The sequence below is a fragment of the Glycine soja genome, chromosome 11, assembly GCF_004193775.1.
Source record: "Glycine soja cultivar W05 chromosome 11, ASM419377v2, whole genome shotgun sequence".
Classification (NCBI taxonomy): domain Eukaryota; kingdom Viridiplantae; phylum Streptophyta; class Magnoliopsida; order Fabales; family Fabaceae; genus Glycine; species Glycine soja.
The window spans coordinates 11,391,791-11,404,556 of NC_041012.1; the positions used below are offsets into that span (position 1 = coordinate 11,391,791).

At 36.3% G+C, this 12,766-nt stretch overlaps 1 protein-coding gene across 6 annotated transcripts; it reads right to left on the reverse strand.

Moving 5' to 3' along the window:
- On the reverse strand, nt 1-7,652 carry LOC114377028. 6 transcript variants are annotated; one of them, XM_028335403.1, is made up of 14 exons: nt 7,512-7,652; nt 6,707-6,806; nt 6,232-6,359; nt 5,762-5,915; nt 5,517-5,626; nt 5,077-5,160; nt 4,938-4,986; nt 4,761-4,852; nt 4,381-4,510; nt 4,123-4,205; nt 2,561-4,032; nt 1,404-1,517; nt 592-1,327; nt 1-352 (listed from the first exon to the last, which is right to left on the reverse strand). In XM_028335403.1, exons 2-13 carry the CDS (start codon nt 6,797-6,799, stop codon nt 759-761), a joined length of 3,078 nt encoding a protein of 1,025 aa, XP_028191204.1. In that variant the 5' UTR covers nt 6,800-6,806; nt 7,512-7,652; the 3' UTR covers nt 1-352; nt 592-758. The 6 variants fall into 6 exon arrangements, with proteins under 6 accessions (XP_028191204.1, XP_028191202.1, XP_028191203.1 ...); XM_028335401.1 differs by lacking the exon at nt 7,512-7,652 and adding an exon at nt 7,236-7,495 and having other exon boundaries at nt 4,381-4,507; XM_028335402.1 differs by lacking the exon at nt 7,512-7,652 and adding an exon at nt 7,236-7,494 and having other exon boundaries at nt 4,123-4,202; nt 4,381-4,507.
- Nucleotides 7,653-12,766: the final 5,114 nt, after the last annotated feature.

Sequence of the window (12,766 nt, forward strand, 5' to 3'; positions counted from 1 at the left end):
TTGGCCAGAAGCTATAACAGCGCAACGGTATTTCATTCATATCACAAGGATGATGGACCTTTCAAGTTATAAAGCGATCTATTTCATACCCCCATTATCAGAGTATCAAACTGTAGCATCTAAATCCATTTCAAAACAATTTCCCTTTACCAGTCGAATCAAACCTCTACTTCTACCCACAAGGGTAGTTAATCTAAAAGGTAAGTTACAAACAATAAATAACACCGATCTTGTTGTTTCCATGCTCTGTACTATGAGGGAAACACTAAGATCCACCTGCCAGTTTGATCACGTCAGCACTGACAGTTGATATCTTATAATCCCAGAACAGCTCACTTCTGCTAATCCAGAACTACAAAGAAAAGAGAGGGAAATGAGTGCACAATTACCAAAAAAACAAAACACCAATGTCATTCTTGACATGGAAAATACGAAATCCAGTACAAAATGAATAAAGAAAACTTTTTTTTATATAAAATTTGTTTTGGCACAGGTAGGTAAAGACACACTTTCATGTGTATGCAAGATGGGCAATGACATATAAGCCAATTAAATCATGAAAACAGAGGAAGTTTACTAATTAGTAATTACCAACTGTAGCCATAAATTACACTTCTTGGGAGCTTCATCATTAGGTAGCCCAATACACGCCAGCAAGAATCAGTTCCATCATCCTCAGCAACACAAAAAATTGTTTGTCCATTTCAGCTAGGTTTTACCATTTCCAACCATACAATGACAACATAACTAGCAAAAGGTCACATCCCAAATGTTCTGTTGTAAAGATCCCCAGAATTTGGCATCCGAAATTTTGAATCATCATATCCTGAGTAAAATTTATTGAATCCAAGTCTTTCATTTCTCAAAAGCTCAGCCACACCCAAACCATTTCCACTCTGCACCTCATTCCACCCATCCCATTGCCCATTAGACAAGACGGCATTTGTAGACTGCTGCAGAGACAGCTGTTGGAATGGGCCTAGATTACTGACTTGTGATTGGTCTAACCTCGAAGAAACAGCATAGGAATCACCAAGTTGAGAAAAAGTATTCCCAATTTCAGAAAATCTAAGGTTTTGCTGTGGTACAAGAGATCTTTGCATCAATAATTGTAGTCTAGCATCATTTTCAAAGTAATTTAATTGTGGCATGAAATTAGATCGAATGTCCAGTGCCGGACTGTTCAGTGCACCTTGAAGTCTCCCTTTGCCAACTGCCATAATAGCAGGGTCCATAAATTCAATGTCCCCTGCACTACCAAGGTTTCCAGCTGAAGGTGTCTGATATGAATTTCTCAAGAGGGAAGAATGGTCAAGCAAAGAATTCCCTGTCAAAAGGACTAACATATTCAACAATATATTAAAAAGGGTATGCGTGGGAATATAAAAGAAACCATAACTAACCAGAAATGGAATCAAAAGCCTGCTCCACTCTCTCATGGGAAGAAAAACCAGGTGGTGGCAACCTGCTTGGAATGGAAAATCCTGGCGGGGCTGAAACTTGTGCTCTTGAGATGGCTGTCAACCATAAAATAAAAGTAAGGTCATTAGATTAGATGAATATAAAAATCTGAAACACCAGCAATTGATATAACACAACAGCCGTGCATAAATTCAGAGGAAGGCAAACAGGTTGCCCAGAGAAAGCAGACTTACATACAGCTAAAACTTTTTTACTTTCTAACTAGAAAAGAGACAATCAAGCAACAGAACCAGCAGTCGTTATGCCACTTTGATAAAGTGGACATAATTTTCTTTCATATCCAGTAATCAATAAATCATCATAATTGAAAATGTATGTTGTCCAGATACTTTTCATACACTACATTCTTAACAAATTATTTTCAGTCAAGACTATTCTACACAATACAATATTGAGATTTTTTACAGAAGCACATTTGGTTTCAAAGCTTCCTTCCAGCTATAGGCCTTCATTATATTTAGTTACTTAGCCCTTATAAAGTGAAAGAATGGCTTTTTAATTATAAAAAGCAAGGTTCACAGCTCAACCTGAAGACGCCTTCAGTCTGATTAAATTTTCAGGCAGAACTCATCGAGCTTTTCAAACTGTCTGAATACAAACTCAATATTGGCCTGCTAGCTTGAGCAGCATGTGAGTCGAAGACAAGTAGTATATTAACACAAGCCAGGAAAAAATGACTCAAATCCTCCAACCTTGTTGAAAAGTCATGACAAAGGTACAATTTCTCTTATTTCCCCATATACAAATTCAAAGCACTTGTATAATCAAATACCACAAACAGCACAATCAGGTAGCAAAAAACTATTATACATACAGCAACAGGAATTCAGAAAATCAAGAAAACCAAAATTTCAATTTTCAAAGCCGCAAAGGAAAAAATGTGAAGGAAAAGAAAGCAAAACCAAAATGTACTTAAATTATAATGATATCAGAAGTTTTAAATACATGTTAATCAGCAAACAAGAATGGCACACAAAAGCAATCATGCAAATGTAAAATTGAAAATAGTAGCAGAGAAACCAATAATAGGACATGCCATTATAAATGTAGGCAGCTCAAGAAAGTTATTTTTACTCACCAGAAAACTTATTAGAAGATGCAATGGAATGACCACTGACCATATTTTCAGCTTCCTCAAAGTTACTGGTAGAAAATCCATTTGCAATGCCCAACTTATCCATATACAAGTCTCTTTCTGCACAATTCAGGAAGACTGTACGGTTTGGCCGTTGATGGCTGACACCATAAGATGCATGTGGATCAAACATTTGGATTTTGGATTCCTCCTGCCTTGCAAAAGAAAACCTTGATTGATTGTTACTGTGACCTTTCCAAGAACTAGATTTGTTTAAAGGACCAGGCTGGTTATCAGTATTGTCACCCAACAACTTCGCTAAATTATGAGGTGATGTTAGTGAGTCATCCCAGGTATCAAAGTCCATGGACAATATATTAGAAATTATACTACTTTCACCTTTATCCCTAGCAATATCATGTCCAGAATTAACTGCTTCACCAACTAATCTTTGAATGATATGCCCATTTCTTTCATCATGAAGCAGACCATAGGAGCTGCTGCTGACCAATTTTTCAGGGTGACCATTACATAATATATTGGATGCATGTAACATAGATTCATCTCGAACTCTATCATCAGCAGATACAGAACCTGCATTTATGGCAGTACAAGGTTCACCATGCTGCAGAAGACAAGGGCTAGAATGGTTTGATGCTTGCAGGAATCTGGTTGACTTTGGAAAATAAGAACGACAAACAACTTCTGGATCCTTGAGTCTTTGATTATCAAAAGATGTCACATCATCATCAATTTCAGCAGTATCTGATACTACTAGAGATTGAGAATCCAATTTCCAATCACACTGTTCAGTAGAATTACAAACCAAAAAATCTGAGGTAGCTTTACCAGCCACATCTGTAGTTATTTCATCTCTAAATCTGTCAACATTATACTGTGATCCTTGAATTTGAGGAGATTTAATCAATGCATGATCAGTAGGTGGGCTATTATTAGGTTTGGTTATACCGCAATGTTCGGCATTTCTATCAATGTTAATTGAGGACAACTCGTTGGACAAATTCTGAATCTCTTCATTGGTAGCAGTCATTGCTTCCTCAAGACCAAAGTTACAAGACTGTCCAATCATGTTAGTAGAATTTATTGTGTTTGCTGTAGTACAATTTCCATCACTATCTCGGGACAACGGTAGAGGAGACAACTGCCTGTTCAAATTCACAAGCATAGGAGAAACATCAGAAGCTAAAGTTTTTTCTCCTTCACTAACCAGACTGTCCACACTATTGTTATATTGTTTGACAGGTTTCAACAATTCACTTTTCACTCTAGGTGTCATACTATGACTCCCATTACTCGATGGTGGCCTCTTTGTAACATCAGAAGCCTGAATTGAGCCTGTAACAGCTGCAGAAAATACCAGTGTGCTGCTGCCTGTATCAGGTTTTGGCTTGGATGGCCCATTTGGATATGATAGACCTCCAGCAGGGGGCTGACAATTTGTGACCTGAGTACCCCTGCCAAACATAAACATAGCCAGGAATCATAATTATCTTTAGATAAGATCAATCTTCAAAGCCAAATACAAAATTATACACGGTGCATACCATGCAGCACTAGTAGGAAGGGCCATATTTTTCCCATATATTCCATTTGGAGGTGAACCTCTTACAGTGCTAACAGAGTTCTGCTTCATAAATAACATCAAATGTCAGTTTCTTTGCATTGTTCCTGAGTGTGTAAATACACTTCACTCAGTTTAGCAATTAAAGATCAAAATTCAAATGAGCTTTTTACATCAATATGGTGAAAGCTGATACACAAACAAAATGGGGTTATAGGAAAGATTGAAAAAAAGGTCTTACACTTGAAGAATTTTTAACAATAGGCTTTGCAGATGAACTATTCATATTGTCATCCAGTGGAGGAGGTAATACATTCCCTGACCGCCGTTGCATATTGTTTGTGGCACCAGTGATTTGTTGAACTCGACTTCTTCAAAATAACAAAGTGAGCTAAGATATATTTATTTGGAAAGGCACTATACTCAGTTCAAGCAACTACAAGTACAGGAAAGCAAAATTTGTAAACACATCCTTATCCAGCACAATATAATTAAAGCAATCTCCTTCGCTTCAACCAATTAAGTAGTTTGAATGCAAAGATCACAATTCCTCAATTTCAGCAAGAAAAGGTTTTATTTATCTGAATCACAGTAAGTATCGTCAAATTATCAGAAAAGTACCTAGTGTATGCTGAAATTATTTCATCCTTGGTAAAACTATCTTCTTGAGAGCCAATCTCATGCAAATACAGACAATCCGGATTGCTGCAAGGCTGGTCATAGAGATCTTTCCTCAATTACAAGCACAGGTAATTAAGCATAATTTGAAAATTCTATCTAGACCAGTAATTCTCATACCACATTCCGGAGCCATGCATGACAATATTTTGTGGTTCCAAAACAAGCCCTGAAATGTTAAATCCAAAAACATACAATTGATGACCAAAAGTCAATGCTAAACATCCCATGTATGACAAGTTTCAATAAATATTTGTACCTTAAAGGTCTACCCTCCAAAACAAAACCATGTACATTTTGAATACAACGAATTGCTTCCTCTTCCTTTGAATAAGTTATATATCTGAAACAAAAACCTTTGATTAGGAACTGTAGTATTAATATTAATGTATCATATAAAGATAATGATATGTGCTAATATAGCAGCACAAAATAAATGGAGAAAGGGGGAAGATACACCCATTCTCAGATTTTTTAACTATGTACAGAAATGGCTTTTTCATGTTTTCCTTCTTTCCTATCAAAGGAAAAGATTGCATTAAATTATTTTTTGCTAGTTATTTGCTTCCTTCCTTCTAGAGTGAAAATAAATGTCCCAAAATCCAAAGCTATCCAATTCAAATCAATGACAACAAGATTAAACCGTGTAGGTTCTATTTACAATGAAGGAAAGCACAAACTTGAAGAGAATATACTTACACACTGCAGGTATCATTCGGAAACTGTTGAATGACACCAGCTGCTGTTCGAGACATTGACACTTTTAAGACCTTCCCATACTGACTAAAATACTCTCTTCGCTGAAGAAGCTATATATAAATGGTGATTAAAAATAAAAATTTGCTCTAAAGAAAATAACCCAAAAAATTCCAACAAAAAGAGAATAAACATGTGGAATGGCAATATTCAGGTGCTCAAGAGAGTGGAGGAGGAAAAAATTTTACATCTTCATCTGCAAGATTGAGAGGCAACCCAACTATGTAAACAAGGTTCCTCTGAATCACTCGCACACTGCTGAGCTGCTTACGCCCATCAGTTGATTTAGACTTCGTTTTCTGAGTCTTCATCCTTTTCTCAATATTAACTCCATTCACCAATCTACAGGAACAAAAAGTTCAGTAACTGATATTTTCCTTTGTTTCATCTCACACAAAAAACTTTATAGAGTTTATATATATATATATATTATTGAAATTTGTTAAGAATCACAAAATAATGAGTAGGACTCACATCATTTCATGAGTTCGGGTAAATTTCAGCCAACAATAAAGAGAATGTTGTTAGCATTTCTCATTTTGATAAATGGTTATACAAATACATTGATGTATATTGAATAAGAGAGTGAAGAAAAGCCCTACAGAAGCAATACAACATACACAATCTTACAGAAATAATATAGGGTTAACAGAATAACCTGTCACAGTTTGCAGCTGTCCCAACAATCTTTTCCTTATCATAAGGAGATCGACATGCGGGGCATCGCCCCTCAGTGTCATCCTTCTCAGCCATGTCCATTATGTGGTGCCAGCACCAGACACAGATCTGCAATCAAGGAGAGATGAAACTGACATCTATCATAATGATGTCTTTGTGATAAAGACATATCATCCACAAACAAAACACAGACAACAGTACCTAAATCACATGAACAAGTCAATTCCCAACAGATGAAGAACTAAGGTTTTATTAGGGGTAAAGGGGACATAATAGGAACATAATAGTTCTGCTCAATCCAAAAGACAAATGCTACTTGGCAGAGTTACCAGCTGAATAAACATTCAAAGGATCAAGAAAAGGGAAATTTTATACAGACCAAAGATCAAGTAGTGACAGAACTTCCAAGAAAATTAATTAAAATGTTAAAAAACAACATATACATAGAATCAAACCTCATAACCGCATTTGCAAGGCTTCAATTGCTGATCTGTCAAATCCATCTCTTCAGCACAGAGAGGACAAGTTCTTTCTCCTTCGTCACTCATGATTGGCCTGAAGAAGAGGAAAGCACTTATCCAGCATACTCAAGAAAAATGAACAAAACCACAGCTGCAAGAGTGAAAATTATTATCTACCCCTCTACACAGCTAGTTATCATGCACCCCCCTCGATGCAACAAGTTCACAGTTTCTTAAGATTAAGATTGTAAAACATTCACTTAAGGAATATTGTGACAGGAGAAAAAAAGTGCAGGGGAGGATATGTGAATTTCAACATTAAAAACAAGAATAATAATCATAATCATTAAAATAATAATAATAATAATAATAATAATAGCATCAGAGAATCTAGATACAAATCCAAATAAAACTCCCCTCAGTCTTTCGACTCTAGCAACATTTGATTAATCAATAATAACACCAAATCACTTCACAAAAATTTAAAAATAAAAAATCATAGATGCATTGAAGTACGGCGAACCTGAGACACCACAGATCAACTAAATCATCAATCAGAACAGAGAGAATCGTATAGATATACAATAAAGCATCCATAAAATTGACAATCGAAATCGAATATGCAGCGAGAACCGAAAAGAGAGCTTCAAAGATTATAAAAAAAGAAAAAGGGGAAAAATAATATTGGACGGTGAGAATATTAAATAATTAAACGAAATTTCAGAAGAGATTAGGGATCTAAGGAGAAATGGTATTGGATTGGGAAATTAGGGTCAGGAATTGAGAGTTGATGACTCACAGTGGTGAGATCGAGAAGACGAAACTGTGAGGATGAGATTGTGTTTGAGAAGACGGAGAAGAGAGAGAGGGCGAAATGTTAATAAGAGGTGTCTTTTAAAATGAGAGAGAAGGCGCTGTTTGGATGATGGCGTTTTCGGTTTTTGGCTCTCTATCTCTATCTCTTGCGCGTCGCTGTCATTTGCGCAGATAAATAGCCTCGGATTTGAAGTTAATTACTTGTTTTGTCCAGCACCCCCAACTGGTTCCAGTGTTTTGTTTTGTTTGGGGTTCCTGCGGTACACGTACTCCTTGCTCCTACGTGTGTAGGGTTTTGGATGTGCGACACGTGGCTACTCATTCGATCCTACAAATGTGCTTGCGGACAAGTTTTTGGTGCGGGATATGAGAGCAAAAATCAAATGAATTTAACTCCCTCCTTTAATTGATAGTACGTCACTTTGTTAGACTAAGATAATAGGAATAACAAATATTTTTCTAATAAAAAATTCAATAGTTCAAACTATCATCTATATAATAAATCATAAATATATTAAGATATTAATTACTATTGTTAATTAATAATAACTATAATTACTTGCCTTTCTAGAATAGTGAAATCCAAAATAAAAAGCGTATTTTTACCAATAATAAAAACTTAAATTTATAATTTATTGTTTAGTCGCACATTACTAAATCAACAGTAATCAATCAATGAAATAAAAGTGGTACTAATTAGTGCGAAACTGATGTAATATAATAATTCAGATGAGGAAGTAAGGAAAATATATCTTCAATAAATTCATTAGAAAAAATAGCTGGTATCATAAAGTATAAACTATAATATTTAGCACGAAAGATTGTATTTTAATCAATAAAATAAAATGCTACCAAAATGTCATTTTGAACAACATTGTCTAACACTACAACAAAACTCAGATATTATTGACAAAAATAATCAATATTAATTCTAATTAGTAAAAAAATAATATAATAAGTAAATTACAAAAAGTCCTAAACAAACCCAGGACGATCATAGTAAATATAATCTAACCAAAATTATTTTAAATATATTACTATATTGGGTAGAAGTTACTATATTTTTTCAACTTCATATAGAATAGTATCATAATGTTTCGTAATGTGTGATGTATTTGCAAATATTTAATTTTATACGAAATTTCCACGTTAATAAAATTAGATGGAACTTAATTTTTTTAAAGAGAAGAAGGAAATTATTTAATTTATTAATAAATGGATTATGACCATATCTTCGTATTTTTACTTGTTTCTTAAAGTATGGTGAGAAATAATATCTAAGAATATTACAGTTGGAGATTATATTTCTCTCAAAAGAAAAAGGTTGGACATTATATCAATTGATGATTAAATTTTACATAATTATGTATAAATTAAAACTTCCTAATAGATTTAGGTTAAAATATATTTTAACTTATTATAAAATAGTTTTGTCGTATGTGCTGTTTTGTTAGATAATTGTTAATAAATATTTAAGTTGTACTCAATAAAATTTGCCGCGTTAAGAAAATAAGAAGGGGAAAATAATTTATTTGTAAATGGTAAAGTGCAATATCTCCCTACCTTCTTTGCTTGTTTTTCTTAAAGTTTATTGTGAATTATCTATTTAACAAAACTATATTACATGATGATAAATACTTAGGTATCACTTGGGTAGTTGGGTAACGTACTAGAATGGGTTTTACATATTTTGGACCCCTATCCCCAAATGACCCAAGTCCCCAGTATTTAAAGAAGTGAGCATTTGGGAGTTGCTAGGTGCACCCAGCAATATTGCTGGTGCACCCAGCAATTTTAGTGAATGGCCATTTTGCCCTTTAAGTTAAAAATTTAAAAACGCGCTCCTCTTCTCGGAAGACCACTGCTACTTCTTTTCTTCTTCCATTCTTGTTGATCCTCCAAGCTTTCGTCTTCTTCCGGACACCGCGAGCCAAGCTTTCGTCTTCTTCCGGACACCACGAGCCAAGCTTCTTCTTCTTCTCCGTCTTCTCCGCGAACAGCCTTCGAGGTTAGTCTCCCTAACTCTCCATTGCTTTTACTATCCAGTATTGATTCAGCAGTGGAACCTTAGGATAGTAACCTTAGGGTAGAAGACGAGAGGGGAGAAGATTAGAGTATGCCGGAAAAAATGGGGAAATGGCTGACGACGGAGTCTTCTGGAAGACCCGTTAGGGGTTCTTCCGGAAGTTCCGGAAGAACCTTTTCCGGAAAGTTTCCGGAAGAAGTGTTCTTCCGGAAGTAACCAAACGTCTTCCGGAAGACTTCCGGAAAACGTCTTCCGGGAACTTTCCGGAAGAAGTGGTTCATCCGGAAGAATTCCGGAAGACGCGCACTTCCGGAAGAACTTCCAAAGTTCCGGAAGACCTTTCCGGAAGAACCCCTTCTTCCGGAATGTTTCCGGAAGAACCACTTCTTCCGGAAGTGGTTTTTTTGTTTTTTTTTTTGTGTTTTTTTTTTTAAAATTTTTTTTAAACAGAAATTGTTTTGTTTTTTTTTAAATGAATTATTTTATTTATTTTGGTTATTTTGTTTTTTAGATTTTATGAAAAATGAAGTTTGGGTTTTTGATGTCATATTTTTTTTATAATTTAAATTGTGTATTTTTACTAAATATTAATTTGTAAATTAATTTTTTTTTATAAAAGTAGTTGTGTTTGTTTTTGTTTATTGTTTTTTTTTAAATTAGTGTTTTTTTTTTAAAAATGAAGTTGTCTATTTTTATAATTAAAGTTGTGTGTTTTGGAAGTTTTATAAAAATACTAATTTTTTATAATTAATTAGTTTATTTTATTATAAATGAAGTATTTTATTTACTAAAAAAATTGTGGATGTTTACTAAATAATTTTTTTTTTACATTAGTTGTTTAATTTTTTTTAAAAAAATTAACTTGTGGATGTTTACTAATTAATTTTTTTTACATTAGTTGTGTTTTTTTTTATAAATGAAGTTGTTTATTTTTTTAAAAAAATTAAGTTGTGGATGTTTAGTAATGAATTATTTTTATATTAGTTGTGTTTTTTTTTTTTATAAATGAAGTTGTTTAATTTTTTTTTAAAAAAATTAAGTTGTGCATGTTTATTAATAATTTTATTTTACATTAGTTGTTTTTTTTTATATAAATGAAGTTGTTTAATTTTTTTTTTAAAATTAGGTCGTGTATGTGTGAAAATAATTTGATTTAAGTTAGTCTTATTTGTTTATAAATAAAGTTGATTTTTTATAAAGAAAATTGTGTATATTTTGACCGAAAAAAATACGTGTTCGACATGATTTACAGATCATGGCCAGAACACGAGGTTTAGGTCGTGCCATAGGTAGAGTTGTAGGCAGAGATAGAGCTGCTGACGAGGATGCTGGCGATGTTCCCGAGAGGCGTAGGCCTACTGCCTCAGCCCGTAGGCTACGCGTTCATCAGATGACTACGGAGGGACGTGATATGGCTGAGGACGTCGCTGACATGACTGATGATGTCCCTGAGCAGCCTACGGAGGCACTTGAGATGCGTGCGGACGCACAGGGTGCTGATAGTGGTGAGGGGTCAGATGGTGATGATGCTGCAGAGGGATTCCCTGGTGGTCCACGTGACCCGTCAGTGCTCACATCATTTGCCGAGCATGTTGCACATGCCGTGTGGAGTGGACAGGTATTTTAATTTGTTAATTATTTGTCATTGTTTATTTATTTGTTTATGATTAATTTTTTTTAATAATTGTATAATTTGTACTTCAAATCAGGAACGTCCTGATTTGAAGTTAGTGTCACATGGGAGGAAGCTGACACTGATTGGGAGGCCAGTGCCTGAGATTGAAGGCCTGGTGGCTGCCACAGGATTAAGTCCACTGATAGATTGTTCAGTTATTACTGGCGATCCTGGACTTATATCCGCATTTGTGGAGAGGTGGCACAGTGAGACTAGCACCTTCCACCTTCCAGTAGGAGAGCTGACGATCACATTGGATGATGTGTCGTCCATTCTACATTTGCCCATCACTGGCGCCTTGCACAGTTTCCACGCTCTTTCTACGGAGGAGGCCAGATTCTTGCTCACGGAGTTGCTGGAAGTGTCTGCGGAGGAGGCCAGAGCCGAGACAGCACTCACACGTGGAGCATATGTACGATTAGGATGGGTTCGTGACATTTATGAGACCAGATGTCAGGCCCGGCGGTGGATTGTCGCAGCTCGCGCTTATTTGCTGCACCTTGTCGGTTGCACTCTTTTTGCTAATAAGAGTGCAACATACGTGCATGTGGTCCACCTTGACGCTTTCCGGGACCTCGCTCATAGTGGTGGTTACGCTTGGGGGGTTGCCGCGCTGGTTCATATGTACGACCAGTTAGATGAGGCTTGTAGGACCACCACCCGACAGCTTGCGGGGTACTTGACGTTATTTCAGGTAAATTTTGTGTTTATTAATATGTTAGGTTCGATTATGATTTAAACATGTTTTTATGTTATGTTAACCTCAATTATTGTGTAGTGCTGGATCTATGAGCACTTCCCTAGTGTGCATCAGTGCGTGACTGACGACACATACCAGGAGACGTCCCCACGTGCTTCCCGGTGGTTGACGTCGAAGGCGCACATGAAGGGCATCACAGGAGCACCCTACAGGGCACGTTGTGATGGTTTGACCGTCACAGATGTGTCCTGGTTGCCGTACACGGAGCATCGGGGTGTTAGGGCGTTTCAGGAGATTTCATCGTTCCAGGGTCAGCTCAGATGGGGTCCTATGATCGTCGCAGTTCGACCGGAGAGGGTGGTACGCCAGTTTGGTTACATCCAGAGCATCCCTCCGCCGCCTGTTAGTGCACGATTGTCACAGGATCAGATAGATGACAGGTGGATGGAGTTTGCGGATCACTTACTACCTGCGGGTCAGCCTTGTTTAGTGCCTGGGCAGGTATCTGCGGATTACATTGAGTGATTTTTCCGCATATCTCACCCTTTCATGACACCGACCCAGGCAGCTGACCAGCAGAGGGATGCACCAGCTGCAGACCCTGAGGACTACATACAGCCGCCCAGCCCCCAGGTTCCAGTGGCATTTGACCCCCCTCCATATGTGGTAAGATTATTTGCGCGTTTAATGTTTTATGAGTTGTTGTTTATTTTGAATTTCATAATAAATGTTTTTACTGACTTTGACAGGATGATTACGAGGGATATGAGGCGATTGCACAGAGGTTGGAGCGTGTGCTCAACCTTAGGATAGTCACTGCAGGCACAGAGTTATATG

Coding starts and splice junctions, on each gene's coding strand:
- LOC114377028 (XM_028335399.1), bottom strand. CDS start 7,309: ATGGATGCTTTATTGTATATCTATACGATTCTCTCTGTTCTGATTGAT. Junction 5,627..5,761: donor TCAATCTTGCAGATGAAGAT/GTAAAATTTTTT, acceptor ATTTATATATAG/CTTCTTCAGCGAAGAGAGTA. Junction 4,987..5,076: donor TTGGAGGGTAGACCTTTAAG/GTACAAATATTT, acceptor TTAACATTTCAG/GGCTTGTTTTGGAACCACAA.